Source organism: Plectropomus leopardus, chromosome 23, assembly GCF_026936395.1.
Source record: "Plectropomus leopardus strain MGB_pleo_1.0 chromosome 23, ASM2693639v1, whole genome shotgun sequence".
In the NCBI taxonomy this organism is placed as follows: Eukaryota; Metazoa; Chordata; class Actinopteri; order Perciformes; family Serranidae; genus Plectropomus; species Plectropomus leopardus.
In genome coordinates, this window is record NC_142198.1 from 13,062,047 (window position 1) to 13,082,261 (window position 20,215).

General features: G+C 36.9%; 2 protein-coding genes across 3 annotated transcripts; both read right to left on the bottom strand.

Annotated features, from left to right (window-relative positions):
* Positions 1-709: 709 nt before the first annotated feature.
* Positions 710-7,208, bottom strand: LOC121962256 (uncharacterized). Its single transcript, XM_042512486.2, has 4 exons — positions 7,051-7,208; positions 6,790-6,931; positions 5,985-6,296; positions 710-3,829 (listed from the first exon to the last, which is right to left on the bottom strand). Exons 2-4 carry the CDS (start codon positions 6,916-6,918, stop codon positions 3,689-3,691), a joined length of 582 nt encoding a protein of 193 aa, XP_042368420.1. The 5' UTR covers positions 6,919-6,931; positions 7,051-7,208; the 3' UTR covers positions 710-3,688.
* A 942-nt stretch (positions 7,209-8,150) lies between these two features.
* On the bottom strand, positions 8,151-16,577 carry LOC121962521 (uncharacterized). Of its 2 annotated transcripts, none has more exons than XM_042512784.2 (11): positions 15,744-16,577; positions 15,367-15,398; positions 15,144-15,269; positions 14,348-14,384; positions 14,153-14,269; positions 13,891-14,049; positions 13,095-13,145; positions 12,919-12,997; positions 12,649-12,763; positions 12,391-12,490; positions 8,151-10,502 (listed from the first exon to the last, which is right to left on the bottom strand). In XM_042512784.2, the coding sequence occupies exons 1-11, from the start codon at positions 16,073-16,075 to the stop codon at positions 9,458-9,460; spliced, it is 2,193 nt and encodes a 730-aa protein (XP_042368718.2). In that variant the 5' UTR covers positions 16,076-16,577; the 3' UTR covers positions 8,151-9,457. The 2 variants fall into 2 exon arrangements, with proteins under 2 accessions (XP_042368718.2, XP_042368719.2); XM_042512785.2 differs by having other exon boundaries at positions 14,153-14,239; positions 15,744-16,576.
* Positions 16,578-20,215: the final 3,638 nt, after the last annotated feature.

Genomic DNA, 20,215 nt, shown 5'->3' on the forward strand with positions numbered 1-20,215 from the left:
TGTCCTGGGGCCCATTTTCTCATAATCCACCCAAGGGTCTGTGTGTTGTATTCTATAATATATGGTGTGTTTTTTAATGCAAAGTTTAATCTGAAAATTAATTGTAGCAGTCACACTTTCAAATACAATGATTATTCATATTCTCCCTACTGTGATTGGTGTTGACAGTAGTATTAGCATGGCACAATCCCCCAAAATCCTAGAATAAGCAAACTCACAATTTAGAATAACAAAGATGTCTTTGTCCAGTAAGTACATATTGGCAAATGAAAAGAGCCCAAGAAATTTAAGATTAATAATAATATCAGGAAAAAAATGGTAAAGCTTTATTTGTCTGTACTTTTCTAACAAGGTCCTAGGATTTTTCCTGGAAAGACATTTAATTTGGTTGAAATTTCAAAGGAACACAGACATTTCCTTGAAATAACTGCTCATTTGAAATCCAAGATAATATTAATTTATTATTTTGAATATTTGCATGTTAAAACTCAAATATTATTATCTCATTAGAAGTTTGCCAGTTCAGATGTTTTTTTTCCCTTTAATATACACAGAACTAAATTACCCTTTCTGAAATACTATCAGGACATAAAGTATAACAAAATAATTAAAAAAGAAAAAAAGACTGACTTTGTATCTATCATCATTATTTTGGTATAATTGCATAGCAGTGGGGCATAAAAAAGCTAAAGTGAAGAATACATAAGGGTTAAGACTTTGTTTTTATCTTTAATGCACATCCAGTTATTCACCACGATAAAGATAAAAGAAAAAAAAACATGGCATTAAGAAATCCACCATACCAGCAAGTCTGGAAGTCACAGTTCATTCACTCAGCACGTCTATGCTGCGGCGGGCATTAAACACTACGGTGAAGTTGATGTGGTGCAAGTCCTTTTAACATTTAATCAGTGGGGCTGAATAGTAGCGCTTTTGTTTTCACTCGTAGAAATGACACTCTGATGCGTCAAAACGTCATTTTGACCTGTTAAAATGTTAATTGAAGACATCTGTAAAACAATTTTGACATTTTACATTTTCACATGTATAAATCACATTTAGTTAAAACTGATTTACAGACATCTTTAATTGCAGATATCAGTGATTTTGTTTTCACCATTAACAATTATATTTAAGATCTACAAATAATTATTTCAGCTAGTCAAAATGTAATTGCAGACATCTTCAGTGGGTTCTGTACATATCTGAAATGAACAGTCGACCAATGGCTTTGTGGTACTTAAATGATGTGACACTAACGTATTTGGAATGGTTTGCTGATGTGTCAGACATATGGGAAATGCTATTTTTGGTATCTGAAATGGGTAATTACATTTCCACTTGTCACAATCCTTTTTCAACATGTGGAAGTTCAACTGTAGATATATGCAATCATTATTCTTACTAGTACGAAAATAATTTTCACTAGTTACAATTTTATTTCAGATATCTGAAATGTAGTTCTAGATATCTGAAGTTACATTCTCACTAGTTACAATGCCAACCAGACATAAAAATAATTAGAAAATAAAAAATAAAAAATAATTTGATTTTCACTAGTGAACTGAATTGAATTTTACATAACTGGAATTCCATTTGTACCAGTAATGTAAGTTTGAATAGAAGTCAATGGTAAGTTTACTAGTGGCGATTAAGTTACAAGTATCTATAATGAACATTTCCACAAGGATGAAATTTGTTGTTGATATCAAGAATTAAAATTTTGACTAGTGAGAACTGAGCTGTAGATATATTTAAACTGAACTGCAACTACTTAAAATTACATTATTGATATGTATACTTGGAATTTTAAACACATCAGAACTGAATGATAGACATCTATAACCACATGTGAATAAAGGTCAATGGTAAAAGTTGACTAGTTGTAATTAAGTTACCTAAAATATACATCTTCATTAGTATAAACTTAATGGTTGATATCAAGAATTAACATTTTGACAATTGAGAACTGAGTTGCAGATATCGTTAATTAGAGTTGAATCTACTCAAAATGACATTACTGATATATGTACTTAGAATTTTAACATGTCAAAACTGATGTATAGATATTTGTAATTGAGTTTGAAGAGAAGTCACTGATAAAAGTTTACTTGTTGTAATTAAGTGACAGACATCTTCAATGGACATTTTCACTTGTATGAAATTAATTGATGATATCAAGACTAAATTTTGCCTAGTGAAAAATGAGTAGGACATCATTAATGATAATTGCAACTAGTGAAAATTACATTACTGATATGTATGCTTGGATCTTAAACACATCGAGAAAATTGAATAAATATATATAATTGAGTTTTAATAGTCAGTGGTAAAAGTGGACTAGTTATAATTAAATTACAGTTATCTACAATGAACATTTTTACTGGTATGAAATTAATTGCTAATTATTAACATTTTGACAAGTGGAAAGAGTTGTACATATCAATAATTAGAACTACAACTAGTCAAAATTAGATTATGGATATGGGTGCTTGGAATTTTAAACCATCAAAAGTGAATTATAGATATCTGTAACCAAATTTGAATCAAAGTCAATGGTAAAAGTTGACTAGTTGCAATGAAGTTACACATATCTGCTATGAACAATCCCACTAGTAAGAATTTTTTTGTTGATATCAAGAAATAACATTTTGATTAGTGTCAAATTAATTGTGGATATCATTAACGCAATTGCTAATAGTCACAATTACATTATAGATATGTTGACTTGGAGTTCTAACTATTACAAAAAACAACTGTTGATATAATTGCGATTACCACTACTGATTAAATGACACAGGGGCTTGTCATAGGTGCAGTGTGTTTGATACTTTTGGCTAGACAGTACATTCCTATCATAAACTATCAGTCTAATAATACAGCGGCTCTCAAACTTTTGCTCACCTTCCAAAGAAAGGCACGCCAGAAAAGATCAGAGAGCCACTGGTGTTGCAGTTCAAACGTGTGAACAGTGTAGCAGCATATTCAAGTATAACGTCAGGAGAGAACTTGGTGACCGGAGCAGCAAACATGACACTTGATCATCACAGATTGTGCCAAACCATAAACAATACAAGCATTCAGTCTATATATGACAACATGAAATGTGATATGGAATCATCTAGATTAGATATGTTAATAAGGTTATGACATTAAAAGCTAAGTGACCTATTAAAATAGCAAACAGATTCAGCTGCACGTCAGTCACAGTTTAGTTGAGTGTTTTTGGCTACATTCTAGCGTTTAGTAGATATTGGAGTGTTAGGAACAGCAGATAATTAGTCATCAAAGGTAAATCCACTTAAATAAAATAAATTACACACTGCATAAAATAAAAATACATTTTCAAACAGTCTAACTCTGCCACTTCACAAAGCAAACCAAACCTTTATACAGTTAAAAGTCTGCACTCATTTCTTTGTCTAAGGAAACAGCAACCTTGGCAAACTAGAGGTCATTTTAGCACTTGCTTTGGAAATACCAACGTCTAGGAAAAGCTGTCTATGGGCGCTTTGTTAAAGGAGCTTAGTTGTGATTTTAGTTAAGCTGTACATTTTATAACCTCTAGTGTTCACAGAGTATATTCCACACGGCTTAATACTCAATTTGGAATACATAACAGGGAAAGCTGGCTGTTAGTGTTGAGTGAGTTCATTCATAGCTGTTTTTGGACTGAAACTAAGAAAAATCACATCTCTTGTGTTGCTTCCCTCTCTGTGTGTAAGACATGGAGGGTCTGCGCAGCATGGTCGGCCCAGTGGACGAGCTCCAGCAGCACTCGATAGGTCCACATTTTGAGCCCGAAAACTCCCCCAGCGCCATCGGTTTCCTACACAGAAGAGAGCAAGTTCAAATACACTGTCTTTTATTATAACAAGATACAGTAAAAAAGACTGAGACATAGGGTTTAGTGGACGGTTAAGTTAAAGTTTAAAACTATATTTATGTTGTGATCAAGCATAAATGTTCAGTGTAAATGTCCAGTTTCATTGTACTACAGTCAAAGTCTTACATGGAGGAAAAAATAAGCAAGACGACAACAAATTAATTTGTTGCTCAATAAATTTCTATTTGGTTCAAGTCAAAGGCTCACAAAAGTAAACAAACCCAAACCTGCAATAACTGATTTTTGAGCATTACTAACTTGTATATGTGTTTGTGACAAATTCAAGTTCAATACTTTCCTTTTAGCTCTGTTTTGGTCTCCATCAACTCCTGAGGGAAAAATCCTTCTATTAACCTGCAAAATACTTCACTGTGTTCACCAGCAAGTTGATACCTGTGTCTGTCTGCTCTTTGGTGCTGAGCAGGCAGTGCAATTCAGGTTTATGAGAGCTGCCTATGACCAAAAAAACAATGCCAAGAAAGAGAAGCAAAAAAGTAAAGTCACAGGTCTGAAAACCAAAACAATAGGCTGAAAGATGCAAAAATGAGGGGAACTACAGAGTTGGATGATTATTCTTTGTGAAGTCATCCCTATGAGCAGCACCTTTCGCAATAAACATTTAAGCCATTGTTAATGTAAAAATATTGATTGGTGCAACTTTTAACTCCATCAAAAGATTATGATGGATATCCAAGTGATTAAGATAATGATTGAATCTTTGTTCCTAACGTTAGTCATATTCAGGGTTTAGTCACACCCTTGCTGAAGCTTTAAGTTTTACATTTAATTGTTGTGCTGCTAAGACATAATAGATGGCTGACCGCTTGGAAATACTCTACTTTGTGGGGTGCTTTTATGCTAAATGTGTCTAACAGATTTGATGTGGGTGTAAATCTGAATTTTATGGAGAAAAGAAGGCCACCTGATGGCACAATAGGGGCATTTTTGGCATCTGTTGTCCCAACTAAAATACTGGTAACTTTGCATGCTTTGTTTGGTAAGATAAAAAATGTATATATTTTTAAAGTATGTATAATGCACAAAAACTGCACACACTTCTGGTGGGCCATTAGCAGTGATTGACAGAGAAGACTTTTGTATGGGTTTTTAGGAAAATCCTGCACAGTATGCATTTATATTGGCCAATTACTTAGAGAAAGCCTGGGAGATGATGAAAAATGTCTTTTATCAGGGTAAAATTTAAGTTTGTAGCAGTTTTTTTTCTTTCTGTTATGATTAGGTATAGACCTTATTTGAACATAATTATCAAAAAAATCCACTACCCAAAAATGTAGTTTATTGTGTAGGGATGTCCTGACTGAATTGGCAGACTCGTTATCAGGACCAATCAAGGAATGTTTTAATTGATTAGGATCGGTTATGATGAGCATGCACCCCGCTTGATCCTTTGTTAACATACGCTGTCACACAGGTGCCGTTTTGCAGCAGATATTCGGGTTTTATTGTCACGCTGCTATTCCAATATTGATTGATTTTTTTTCATGTTCAGCTTAAGATGCTACACCTTTTTAATTGGGACTGAAACTTTTGTTGTTCATTTTTAGTGAACTTGTTTTCCTGCAGTGCTATGATTAGCAGAATTGTGAGCGATTTTTATTTGTTATGGCTAGGAATGTGAAAGTTCAGCTATAATACTACTTTGAAAAGAAATTGTGATTCTGCAGATATATTTTACGTTGTTTACTTTTTTATTTTGATGAGAAAAATGAATCCTGTACAATAATAAATCCTGATAAGAGCTATATAAAATATTTTCAGTTTGTTTACTTTTTATGCTGTAAAAATAAAATAAAAACAACCTAAAAACTGCTGGGATGCATTTCTTTCTTGTATTGCAGAGCTGTTAACTGTCAAGCATATACACTGGATTAATTTCAATAACTTTAAAGTACTTGAAGGGTGCATTGTGCAGCTGTATTATCCAGGTATATACAAGGACTGGATCGGGACTTCAGCAGATACTCTATATCAAATTACTCAGATGAGGATCAGGCGCAAAAAAAACTTAATCTGGACATCCCTAGTATTATTGTTTTGTGTGTGTGTGTATCAAAATAAAACTAATTCAAACAAATACCTCATTGCACTGGTGGTCTGGGGTGACTTCCAGGGTCATGTTCTCGGTCTCCACCAGACCTTTGGTGCTGAGGAGCAAGTGCTCCAGGCGGAGTTTGACGTTCTTCCTTAGGGTCTCGTAGTCGCCCTCCAGCTCCCCCCATTCCTCGTCTTCCTTCAGGATGAGACAGTGAATGAGCCCCAGGCACTGCCGCAGAGCCGAATGCAGCAGCTGCACCTGCTGCTCCGTGCTAGGCTCCTCTGGGGCTGGGGACAAGGACACAATGCGTCCCCCGTCAGGGGTGTGGTCCGAAAAGGAGGTCTCCTTTTCTTTCTAAGAGGGCGAGGAGAAGATCTTTGTTTTCCACTTTTCCACCAAGCAAAAACATACACATGCTTGTGGCCTTGCACTTGCGCCTTCAGTTTTATTTGATCTTAATTACAAACTGAACACTAAGTGACAGACATATTGATTATATTGATCAATTAAAAGGAGTTCTGAAAGGATGATGAGGCACAGAAGCATGACAGCAGGAAAAAATCCAATACACTTTATCCATTAGGCACCCCAGGGAAAATGGAGGAGGGGGAGGGGGTCTTTTAGTATGATTACACTGCACCACAGCATCTTTTTTCAACCATACTCAAGTGCATACTGGAGAATGTTAATCTATGTACAAAACAAGTGCGACAGGTAGCTACAGTAGCTGCCTCAGTACAAAAACATGCTCGCATTAAAGCAAGCCACAAGTAACGGGAAGGGGAGTGTGTCACACCGCCTGACGAGTATGAGGTAAGCATAACGAGTGTGTAAACTGATAACTCACGAATAGCTGGAGCAGACGACTACATTCGTGGTGCAGTAGCCGGGCAAGAGCCACCGCTCGCCCCGTTTCCGACGGACCAGGCACCGGCGTGTCCAGCGCGGTTATCTGCTGCTCCTCCTGCTCTGCCATTTGCACTCCAGCCCTGTTTGAAAAGGTGGGTTAGCAGCGAGCTGGATGGCGACCGAGCGGGGAAATAAAGTCCCCCGACGTCGTCAATGTGGGCCGCGAAACAACGTTTTTACATCCTTTGAGGATACTTACTTAAAAGCGGGTTGAACACGGACCGGAGATCGTCACGGCGAGTGTCAATGAAGCGTGTTTATGTCGGTGTTCATGTTGGCATGCACGCAGCGAGAGGGGATTTAATTGGTTCCGCGAGCCACAGGGGCGTTTTTAGGGGGACGCACAGGAGGGCCTTTTTTCTCCCCAAAAACGTCACCACCATGTGGCCCACCCTTCCTTTCACAAATAATAAATACTCTCTTTATTGGGTCCTCTCAGTCACTGTAAGCTAATGTGGAAAACCAGCACACACAATATTTTCTGACATGTCTTTTAGATTATTTTTTTATTATGGTTAAGTATAAGTACATTAATCTGACTTTAAAACACGTGTTCAAAATGGGTTTTATTTTAGTATTTTATAATGTTTTATGTATGTCACTGATCTTAGTTTGTTTAGTTTGTCATTATTATTTAAATTTTAATTAACTACGGTTTGTGTGCCATTCACCATGCCACACGATTTAATTGCATACAAAAACTCCTCTATTTGCAATAAAGGTATTTCATTGTAATATTATTAATTGTCTGGTAATTTATTCATTTTTTTATTTTGGATGTTTTGTAAAGAAATGGCCATTGCTGTAAATAAAATTCGACTAAAATATATAATAGAAGTTATCTTTTCGCTCTCTATCTGTTTTTTTTTGCTAAATAGTTTCACTTAATATGTATATTATAATAATTTTGATTAGGTGTATTCATTTGTGTGTTTATGTGGTTAGATAAGTACTGCAGTATCAATATGTCTGATTCAATGTGGTTAAATTATTTTATTTATTTATACTTTTAGACATTAAGGTGCCATAGGGAGCTCTTCTTCCAGCGAGTCCTGGTTTAGAAGATTAAGATTAGATATTTTTTGGTCCTTTGTCTTTTATTAAGTTAATATTGTGATTTGTACTTGCATCTGCTCTATAACAGTTTTAATAAACTATTTTTGCAATGTTATATTTTATCAAATTTACTTTGATGTTGCTGTCTGCTTTAAAAAAAAAACTAACTAGTGTTATGTCCCTGACATAAAATCTAACCAGAAACACATTGTTTAAAGCATGTTGAGAATAATAAATAAAAACTTCACAGTACAATTTGTTTATTATAGTTAATCTAAACACATTTTCTGATAAATTACGATTGTAAGATTACATGTGCTCAGTAGTACTGGCAGTGTACAGAGGTATAATTATCAAAGATTCTTTAGAAATACATAATACTGCTGCCTGTGTCATCTTCACTGTGAAAATATTAATGCAAGGATGTGTAACTAATCAAATATTGTGGTTCAGTAGAATTTGCAAGGAAAGTGACACTACTGGTGATCTGGAAAAGTGAAAAAATTCAAATGAGGAAGGCAGCTTTTCTCTTTAGAAATTGAGGTAATAGGCTTTCGAAGATGTTGCATAGCATGTTATCTCACCGTGTCATGGTTATAACTGACTGGGACATTTGAACTGTACAGAGCTGTGAAGAGTCTAATTAGTAACCCCTGTGGAGGAAAGGAAATGGAAAGATCTCACGTTTCTCAAATGATTCAAAAAACTACTTACACATTTGGCAATGATTAAATAGATTTATCTTAAGGTCCAAGCTGAAAATTCAATCCCTTTTTTAATATGTCCTTTACTGTATTCTTACAACAAAGATTCTTTTATACCGAGAACTCATTTGGTTGTAGTTTTTGATCACAGTTCATTTGTTCTGTAATGTTTGAAGGTGCAGTGTAGGATTTAGTGGCATCTGTCTGTTAGGGTGCTAATACAACCCCTGAATTCCTACACACTGGACTTTTAAGTAACTGAGACTAGTTGACCAATTTTGTCAATCAGCAGGTTTCTATTAACCCTCAAATTGTGCAAATTGAAATTGCGGATATAAAATGCACCTAGTAGAAACAAGTCACTTTCAAAAAAACTCCTATTTATCGCCAAACTTTTTTACACTTGCATGAAGTGATATTTCAGCCGATTTGAAAAAGCTATATAATTTGCATATTTCACAAATCTGTAATGAAAACCTACCTAATGATGCTCATCAGTTCACATATGGACACGAGGGATTTAAATGTCATTTGTGACTTTCATGTACAATATGTACAATCACACACATATATACAAACACTAAAAAGTTACAAAATATTCAGTGAGTGGTAAAAGTAGTGTACGTAATCTATAATATTATAAGTGATACTCCCTGATATAAGTTGCTCTCTGTAGCTATGTACTGAATATGACTACTATCTTACACTTTGTGGAGATAAAGTTGTTTTGTTTTTAAATATTTTAGAAGCTTATAAACTTTTGACAGGTCCTTCAGTCTTTTGTTCCTTTTCTAAAATGAAAAGTTTGCGTAAAGTTCTGGTTTAGATCATTTTGGAGCCTTCTGATTAGATTAGACTGTCTCCCTGAACCTCGGCACACTGTAACAGAATCTGTCTCTCTCCTTCTCTCTCCCATCCGTCTTCCTTCCTCCTCTCTCCGTTACCCTCCCACATCATTTCCCCAACATCCTGATTAACGCCACCCACCACCACCCTGTCCCACAGCTCACCCTCCCCTGGTAGCTGTGCATCCTCATGAGCCTCCCTGCCCCACTGCACAGCCTGCTGGGAAGCCAGGGAGGCGGTGGAGGCCAGCGTGGTGACGGAGCTCAGGGTGAGGAGGGTGCTCTGGGGGTCCGCGATGGTCATGGATGTGACATTGCTGGCAGGAAGGGTGGAGAGCTGGATGAGCTGGGGGTGGCTGATGCTAGAGAGGTGAGCAGGAGAAGCGGTGGTGAGGTGCAGCAAGGTGGGGGCTTGCTGCTGGTGGGCCACCTGCACCACACGATGCATGGGCAGCTGAAGGAACTGGCTCTGAGATACGTCTATCTGAGTCTGCGGAGCCAGCGGGAGCACCACCTGCTGCAGTGGAGTGAGCGTACTATTCATCACTTCCTGGTTCTCGGGGCCAACAGAGAGTTGGTCAGGCTGGTTGAGCACTGGGACAGTTTCTGAGGTCGGGTTGAGCACTGGGACAGTTTCTGAGGTCGGGGTGAGTGCAGGCACAGTCTCTGAGGTCAGGTTGAGCACTGGGACAGTCTCTGAGGTTGGATGGAGCACTTGGACAGTCTCTGAGGTCGGATTGAGCACTGGGACAGTCTTTGAGGTCGGGGAGAGCACTGAAGAAGTATCTAGGGTCATGGAGAGCACGGAGCGAGTCTCTGAAATTAAATTGGGAGTGCTTATTACTGCGCCCTCATTAGCTGCTAAGGCTTCAGCTATGAGCACCTCAGGGTGACTTTTGGCCTTGTGGGCTACAACGGAGTCCTTTTTCTCAAACTTTTTGCTACAAATGGAGCAGGAGAACTGGTAGGAGGCTTCTGCATCGTGCTTCTTCATGTGCCAGTTTAAGGAGGCCTTCTGACGGCAGGTGAAGCCACAGATCTCACACCTGCCACAAGGTGGAGACAAGAACCAGGTTATAGTCTTAATGCAGGTCTTACGTGACACTTAACCTCTATTTTCACTTTAACTTTCTTAGAAGTACGAGGGAAAGAAGTATTAAGATCCTTTACTGAATCTTGTTATAGTAATAGCACAACGTAAAACATACTCGATTGCAAGTCAAATTTTACTATTGTACAGGCACAAAAGTATCACCAGCATATTTTACATAGAGTTTAAAAGTAAAAGTACTCACTATGTAGTCAAAGTAGTCTCAGTGAGAGTTGCACCATTGTACTTGATACTACCAGATCAGTATTATTTCTGCTATTTTATAATGAAACATTTGAATATTGTCTTTTCTAATGAGTAAATAAATTAATGTTAATTTAATAATTAAATTAACATGGAGCTGATTCTAGTTGTTTTATATACTACTGGGTGGTTTTATTTCCTGTATATTGATGCACTGTATTTTATATATTTATAATAGATTTTTTAAAATCTTTATCTGCAAAGAATCTACAGCTGATGGATAAATGCTGTGAAGCAGAGATGTAAAGTAGCAAAATCAAAATACTCAAGTTAACCACAAGTATCTCGGTAGTAGTAGTATAGTATCAGTATAGAAATCCACAATATTGTATCACACAATGTAACCACTGAGTGATGAAGTAAAGGACTCCTGTCACCATGACACCAAAATATTAGTGTCATAACAACATAAATAAATAATGGCTGTGCAAATCATATCACTCAGGATAATGCAGAAACATCAATGGGTATAAAAAGGGGTTCAAAATGTATTCCTCCATAAAAGCCCAGATATACTATTATACAGTAAAAACTATGTGTGTTATACTGCTAATTCTTTGAGCTGAACAGGATTCAAGGACCTGAGCTCCACTTAGCTGAGGAAAATGATGCAGTGACAGGAAGTACTTCAACAGCTAACAAGGAGTTCAAATTTTGATGTTTTTATTAGAGGGATGTATCGATTCATCAGACGAACATCGCAATCAGCCAATATTAGTCGACTGCAATCGGCCTGTCAGCAAATAGGAAGTTATTCCCCACTGACTGTAGCTGACGCTATTCTGTTGTGTCACATCAATTTGTTGGTTATTTGTGGTCCACTCGGACAAAGGTAGCTACCATACCTAGTTGCTGATTTGGAGAAAATGCCGGTGGCTCGGCGCGACATGTGGTTTTGTTGTCACATTTGTTTTAACTGAGCTACTGTTCACCTATTTGATGAAAAGAGAAATGGAATGAGCAGCATCGAAGTAAATATGCTTATCTTTGTAAGGAAAAAGACGTATATTCTGTTTCATCATTGATATCTAGCAGAGGAGGCGATGTTATGATTTCTTTGTAAAGAGGCTTATGTTTGACAACATGCTCCAGCCTACTGAGTTTGTGCTTCACACGAGAGAATGTTATTTTCTGGTGAAAGACAGCACTAATTACCCTTTTTTAAGTTTGATAATTTTATTTAATTGTTTTTCTAATCCCTTTAACATTTAATCACATTTAATTTTTTTGTTCAACAAGTACTTAAGAATTCCTCTCGCTGAGTTGCTTGTTGTATAGCAGACTAAAAGTCCTTTGAGACAGATATATATATATATAAATCAATTTAAAGAAGGTTAAATTAAATGTTGTTTTCTAAACTTGTATGATTGGATATATTAAGATGATTTCTTTGTTTCGGAACCATATTGCAGATAAAAAAACGTTGTTTTAAACATTTGTATTGGTGCATCCCTAGCTCTCATCACCTTGTGACACCTGTCTTTTTTAATCGAATCTTTGTTGATACAATGGAAACAAGCCTTTGAAAGTTCTTTCTTGTTGAAAGCACACACACACAATCCATTGTTGTGGCAACTTACTGAATTGGCTTCTCTCCTGTGTGAATCATCCTGTGCACAGCCAAGTTATGGGAACTCTTGAAGGCACGCGCACAAAACTCACAGATGTAGTCTCTTTGATCTGAAAGACAGAGGACAAGTAGGATGAAGAAACTGCATGAAAGTACAGGCAAAGGAAATGTTTAAATAAGTTTCTTTCTCTTAGCTGCTCAAAAATTTGAAAATCGTTTTCAGAAAATTAAAAAAAAGATAAGGTGAACATCTGTGCCCTAACATCACCTGTATGATGTTTAGCATGACGCAACAGCTGCTTCTGCAGACGAAATAAGCGCCCACACGAGGGGTGATCACACACATACTTCTTTTTAAGCAAGTGCTGGTATTTGATGTGGTGCTGAAATAGACAGAAAGTAAATATCACAGTTTACACATCCGACCTCAGACTCTTTGCGCCTTAAGGTAAGTTCACAGATCTACCGTGCCAAATTAAAGACTGAGCCTTTAAAAATATTTGGGGCTGTCATGGTTACAGTTGATGGGATGGCTAACCTGTAGGTAGCGTGGGTGCGCCAAGACGGTACCACACCCTTCAATTTCACAGCGGACATACTGCACGGGGGGCTTTTTCCTGTGAAGGCAGAAAAAAGTATGAAACTGTAAAATTATCATACTTATTCCAAATAGTCCGTGTCATCTACAGTGAATAATGCAACTCAGACTGTTACCTTTGTTTTGGCAGGCGAGGGACTTTGTCATCTTTTAGTTGTCTACCTTTCCTAAAATAAAAACAGAAAGCAAAATAGAATTTACATTGTTTGAGACGTCGACCAAATCCGTCTACCCATAGTCCCAACTTCATCCCAGTGCACTGCACAATTAGATTTTAATTTAAGTTGCTATGACTTTTGGGTGAATAAGGACTAGCGTGATGGTGGACATGGGATGTGCTGTCCCAGCTGGTCCTGCTGTGGATTAACGCTAACGGCAGTTCAGGAAGAGCTGCCAGCATGTTTTCATGATTGTGAAGGATCAGTATGGTCAATGTGGTGCTGTGATATTTCTTTTGATGTAAGTTTGGCAACAAACACAAAAGGATGTTTTCCATACTGACTCTAGGCGGTAACATGCACTTCTAAGATTGTGCGTTAGATTTACCGCTTACATTTTTTTGTTTTGCATGACAAAGCTTGAATACTGTCCAACATCTTTTTCTTCTAGACTTCATGTGTTCATTTTGATGGGCAGAACGTCCAAGATGGACAACTCAGTTTCTGTTAAAAAAGAAAGTGTAATCTAGGCTTTAATGTTGCAGAATATTAGCATAACAATAAAATCAACCTCCTTCTCGGTGCACTGAGCAAATCTGTTGCCACCAAGCAGGCTTTGAGACAGAACACAGCCCCGCATTAATACAGTGGGGGTCTGCATTTGTGAAGGTGTATGGCTTCGAGTAGCTCTAAGAGTGAAATATACCTGTTGTCAAATTTCCTTCGATTAATCGCTACTTCATATTTTGCTTACTTTCTGGTTGGCTCTCTGCTATTGCTCATTCCGTCTTCACTCTGCACAACAATCTCAGTTGATTCTTCTTTTTTAATGTCATCTTCTTCCTCCTCCTTTTCTGGCTCCTCTTTCTTGACCTCCTTTTGTTTTAACGTTGTACGCCGCCTGGATTTTTCCCTAAGGAGATAAGAAATAAACAGTTTAACATTCAGCATGTTGGAAGTCTTCATATTATGTAACATTCATGACTTGTTTTGAGAAGGCAAAGAGCTCAGCATACGTCTTTGTCTGTGGTTTATAGATGACATCATTTGGGTCATCCCTGAATGGAGTGTCCTCTTCGAGAGCCGCATCTGGATCTGTAACGCTAATATAGACATCAACACCACACTGGCCACTAAATTCAAAACGGCAAATTAAACATGGAAATCAACATTTTCTCTGCGGCTCATTCGGTAAGTTGTGAAGCACTCACTTGGCATTGTTTCCTTTCAAAGTGCCTGTCTCCTCTCCTGAAAAGCAGAAATAATAAATATGTTGTTTTAGTTTCAGATGATTGCTGTTGTTTGTTGTATTATGGTCAGGACAATTGTAAAATTTTACAGAATACAGGGAAAACATGCAGACAAGCTTTCTTCAGCATGACAAACCAGAAAGAATGACAGATGATATATAAACATGTGAGATTCGACTGCAATATATAATTAATTGATATAAATCATCTGTGCATGTATGAACCATTAAAATAATACCTTGTCACACAATGGGAGGAGTGTCTCTAATAATTCAGAGAAAAACCAGCAGCTGGTATCAAAGGCTCAAAGGCATTTGAAAAACAAGGAAATATATATAGCAAAAGACCACATGATCCAGAAATATAAATAAATAACTGTATATAAACAACAATAAATGTATAACCCAATAAAGAAATAATGTTTAAGAGAGCCATGGAGGGGCTCAGAAATCACCTATTTATAAAAAATCTATTAATAAAAGCAACTAAACAAGGGATGAATAGTTAATATTTAAAAAGCAATTAAAGAGCTATGTAGCACCGTCAAACAAAATCCAATTCAAAAAAATATAAAAAACTCTTACAAAAAAGAGTAGGAAAAACCTGTATTTGTCTTATTAGCGCTGGCAATGTTTCTTTATTCTGATTTTTGCCTCTAACAAGCATCTTTTTGATGCTGTCAAATATATTTTCGAGTTGAGCGCATTACTATTTTTTTCTACAGCATGTAGGAAGAAGTATGTAGCCTTCATCTTACCACATGATGAAACCTCCATCTCTGCTTCAGGCTTGCATGCTGTCGCTGGTGTGGTGGCGTGAGTTGGAGGTTTCACTTTGCCTTTTCTAGATTTGGAAAGCTTTGGTCCAAGAGTGTGTTTGGATGCTGAGGAAGTCATGGTGCCCATGTTTTAGTGACAGGTGTAAGTATTTACAATATTCCTACTTATAGGTGAAATAGACTAAAGCATGTGTCTTTTTACCTTTTTTAACTGTGGGTTTCTTTATTGCGGGTCTGTGTGAGAGAAAATCAACAGTATATGACAACTCAGTGACAATGAAAAAATAAAAATAAAAAAATTGTAGCATACATTGAAATAATAACAGTGTGCTTAACTCTGCTGACTTTGACTGAGAATGCAAACAGGATAACAAGAGCACAGACAAAACAAAACATGCACTCAACTCATTTCTTTTGGTTTCAATATCTGGTTAACCTATAGCTTTAAGAAACCCAGTAATATAGCACACTTCCTACACTCACAGCCCCGAGGCTCCTTGCAGTGCAATCACACCAGCACTCCTAACGAGCCTCTGTGAGTGATGTAACGTTAGTTAATAAGCTTGTTGCAACACTTACTGCATGACTGGTGTGCTCCTGGAGCGTGATCCCGCGGGTCTCCCACGTCCACCACTGTGCAAACTTGTAGGTTTTTGCTTACGGGTGACATCCTTGGACTCAATAGTCTTGCCAGCTCCAGCACCCCTGGCTCGCAAAACACGAACGCCAGACCGAGAGTCGCTGTAGTCTGGGGAGGTCACTGCGGTTTTCGCCCGCCTTTTGCTTCCTCTTCTTCCGCTTGACGGTTCAGTCCAGTCCGGGGATGGTTTTGCGGCCTCCTTTAAGTCTGCAGTTATTTCAGTTTCAGGACGAGTCGCTTTACTCGAAACCTCGTCTTCCTCCAAGTCCATGTTGCTACTTTTAAAGTGTTACGACAGATCTTTGTAATTATTCAGTTATAAACATTAAAAAACTGTAAGACCACCGTAACGTCGAAGGCCCCGGTGCGACCAAGTTTTGTTAGCTCGGTCAAGAAGAGCAAATGTCCGCGAGTGTTTCATTAATTCGCTTCTTTATATTAAAAGAAACCTTAAGTTGTATGATTGATATAATTTTACAAATACTAAGCATTATTTACTTCTTAAAGCTATAGCAAACATCATATTTCTTTAACCGATAATGAGCCTGTTCGGGATACGTCTCCTTTAAGAGCAGCAGCAGTAGCGCGGATATGAGTATTGTTTGGACTTACAGGCTTCCATACTAATTGAAAACAGTGGTTATGGGAAATGTAGTGGTAATTCAAACAAATGGATTTAAGTATTCAGGTCCAATCAATTGTGTTAAACCCTTTGAAATAGGAATTGATCTTTGTTTCGTTTTGGTCCGATGAATAATTAGGCTCACGTTCTACTGTTAAGTATTTCTTTTTCGTTCTTTCTTTTAAAAAAAGAACCTTTTAGACTGAATTTATTTTATATCATGGCACACAATGATGTGTAAAATTATTTAAGGGGCCTACTACTATCTATTCTTACTGTCATATTGCCGCTTTCATTATATTACACAAATGACCAGTCTAAAATAATGAAATCCTTCATCCAAATAAGTTTTTAATCTCTTATATGGCCCACATAAATGAGATATAAAATGTCATTTGTTTTACCAGGGCTGTAACCACTTATTTTACGTTGGGGGAGGTGAGCTAAACTTATCATTTTAGAGCATTTTTTACAAAATACCAGTGTGTCTACTGTGGTTGTAAGTGTGAGAATGATTTTGTTTCTCTTTTAGCCTGGATTTAGTGTCACAATTAAAAGCATTAAAATTGTGTCAGCTGGTAGAGAGTTTCATAGTTTTGATCCTTTTACAAAAACTAGAACAATCGATGGTGATATAGCATATATGGCACTCATATTATATTCTAGATTGCCACTTAATAATACATTTGAAAATAATGTAAGAAAGACACAGTAGTGTTTGATATTGATATTGATTGTACTTACCCACAGCAGTTGAACAACAGCTTCTGCTGGAGTACAGCGATGCCACTTGGCAGAAGTGCAGCACAGTGTGATAAGTATTAATAATAATGGCAGTTTGTGAAGCTTATTTATGATTGTGATTATTTTGCCCATGATTATTGCTATGATGTTTGCCCTCTCTTGATATATATAAGAATTACTGTCTAATTTTTATAATAACACAACAGACTAATAACTTTCCCATATTGTGAAATGTAGTTTGAGGTCACTGACAAAGACAGTCTTGTCCCAGGTGTGGCTGTGTCACAGCATTCATGGGTGTGGAAGGCGACATGTCTCCTGCATGGTGGATGAAATGATAAGTACTATCCACACGAGTGGAAACAATGCTGCATGGTCAGGTGCAGTACAGACCGAGATGTTAAGATGTTAATAATTATTTTTATATTATCAATCATTCATTTACGTAACATCAGATTAAAAAATTGAAACCTGAACTGTCTTGGTTACATACTCCATCAAAGTGATCATAATTTCTCCCTTTTTTTATCTCAAAGTTAAAATTACATTGTCATGCAGCTGTACAGGCAGACTGACTTTTTTGAAAGCTTTTCACTTTAGATGATTTTAAGTCTTGTCTTGCTACATTTAATGTGTTTGTGTGAAGGGATAATGGTTTTCATTTAAGGTCAGTGCTGCCTTTGAGTGCCTTTAAGCCAAATTTCCAGTTAAAGGTACAGTAGGTAATATTCGGGAAAAAAACATTTTTTTGCAACTGTCACTATATTGTGACAGTAGTACATAAGGCAGATACTCTATGGAAAAAAAATCACGCTCTCCTGCCTTTTTTTTTACCTCAAAATACAGGAACAATTTAAGAATTTATGTCTCAGCAATAGTTCCTCATTGAGAAAGTGTACAACATTGCTCTGGCTCTCAAATGCCTGCACATGGCTTCCTGCATAATGAAATGGGTCAAAGAATTGAATTGTCTGCTAACAAAAAGCTAAATCATTTAGTGACCAATCACATGATAATTTATGTTGCAGGTTTGCTGTGTGTTGTCCAATTTAATTAAAGTAATGTTGAGTTTGTGTTTCAATTCTGTCTTGTCATTGTTGTAACCACATGAGATTTACTCTTCTGTTTATTGGTTTGTTTGTTTTTTAACCCTATTGACAGGTGCCATTATATATTACCATATATTTTAATGTTACATTAGGACCAGTCTACCTGAGTAGTGCTGCTTAGTGGTCAGGCTGGTTTTATTGGGCATCAGGAGTGAATGTGGATACCCTTTTGAGTGCATGCAGGTTATTTTTAGAAAAGAAAGCATTTGTTTTCAATAAAAATTCTGCAAAGTCAAGAATTCTCTTTATTTTTTCTTATTTCTATTGCTATTTCAATACTTCAACCTATCAGTAGATCAAGACAATCAAGTCTGATTGTGTTTTTTTCCGCTTGGTCATGTGGCTTTCGGGTAAGAAAATAAACAGGTACAGAATGGATTGTTGTTCAGCAGGATGCATCTATTTCTGGTCATCACTATCTGCGACAATCAGAACATTTCTTTAGAAATGAGACTGAACCATTTTCAATAGTGAGGAATGGTAACAGCTTTGTCAGAACAATACCTTTTTGTTGTTTTGTTTACCAACAGAAATCCAGTCATGCTCATCCAAACAGGCTCAGTTGTCAGAAGAGTTGAGGGCTATTACATGAAAGAATAATTTTGCACACACTACTCTCTGTCTTTAATTGATTGTCACTGTCATAACAGCAGCCATTGCTTTACAACGTACATTTTCCTCCCTGTTGTTCGTCATTGCTATGAGGTGGATTGACAGGTGTTATTATAACAGGTAGAACAGGTTTTGTTAAGACAACTTTAGATTGCTCTTCATCTTAAGTTTTATATGCGCTTATCAGTGTACTGAAGATTCACACAAAATGCCAGGTCAAAGGTGGCAAAAGGTAAGTGTGTTTTTTTGATTTTGACTGACCGAGTTTAGATTTATATTGAACTCTTTTATCAAGTGAGAGGCGGTTCAGGATGTTACTGGAAGTAAACGAACACTATGTGCTATTGTTTTGTGTGTGACGGAGAGAGAGAGAGAGAGAGAGAGAGAGAGAAAGTTTGTGGTGGGGGTATCGATTCCAGCTTGTAACACTGAGTTGATGTTGACGTGCATACTACTGCTGCTGTCTGTTTTTGAGCAACATCTCTTCTGCTTTAATGCATATTCACACAGCATTGGTTGTCTAAATATAGCATGTTTTGTTCCCCCTGAATGAGGTCTTAACTTTGTCTTTCATCTACTCACAGTGATGTGAAAGCTTGTCGCAAATAATTGTCCTATCGTTTGCCATGTGTACATCCTTTTTGTAAATTAGGAGTCATGAAACATTTTTGAACATCAAACAATGAAAAAAAATCATTACAGGGGTGTCATCAAGGATTTTGAAGTTAAATATAAATTTTAGAATTCTTTATAGTATTATTTCGATCACTTAATTTTTTTTTGTTCTATTTCTGTCAGTTGCAGTTGGAGTTAAAAGCAGGCAGAATCTAAACATTAGAGTAGCCTGATTCTGACAGTACATATACACAACAATTAAAGGTGATCAAGATGTGCTGAAACAGGAGGCAAACTTCCTCTGTGACATTAAATATAAGACCATGGTTACTGTAGCATTAAAATGTAAGCAGTTAAATTGAGGTAAAAAAAAACGGACTACATTAAATTACTACATAGTTCACACACAAATGGAATATAGCAACAGGGAAGTTCCAATAGGTGCTTGTCATTTTTTTTGACTATCTCAGAAAGAAATGTTACGAATGAACAATGGCTGTACTGCACTTAAAGTTTTACAATGAGTGATGTCGATGAGCCAGCATGAAAAATATCAAAATGTTGTCCCTGGATTACTTACTCATATATATATTGAATATATATATATGACATGTCGCCTTGCATACTCATGACTGATATGTGTGTGTGTGTGTGTGTGTCTGTGTGTGTGTGTTTTGTGAACGGGGACTGCACCGATGTTACCCCTTTA

Excerpts from the sequence above, each read along its gene's own strand:
- LOC121962256 (XM_042512486.2), bottom strand. The coding sequence starts at position 6,918 with ATGGCAGAGCAGGAGGAGCAGCAGATAACCGCGCTGGACACGCCGGTG. Across the intron at positions 6,297-6,789 it reads GTCGTCTGCTCCAGCTATTC|AAAGAAAAGGAGACCTCCTT; the intron begins GTGAGTTATCAG and ends TCGCCCTCTTAG. Across the intron at positions 3,830-5,984 it reads CAGACCACCAGTGCAATGAG|GAAACCGATGGCGCTGGGGG; the intron begins GTATTTGTTTGA and ends TCTTCTGTGTAG.
- LOC121962521 (XM_042512784.2), bottom strand. The coding sequence starts at position 16,075 with ATGGACTTGGAGGAAGACGAGGTTTCGAGTAAAGCGACTCGTCCTGAA. Across the intron at positions 15,270-15,366 it reads GAAACCCACAGTTAAAAAAG|CATCCAAACACACTCTTGGA; the intron begins GTAAAAAGACAC and ends TGACTTCCTCAG. Across the intron at positions 13,146-13,890 it reads AGCAGAGAGCCAACCAGAAA|GAAAGGTAGACAACTAAAAG; the intron begins GTAAGCAAAATA and ends TTTTTATTTTAG.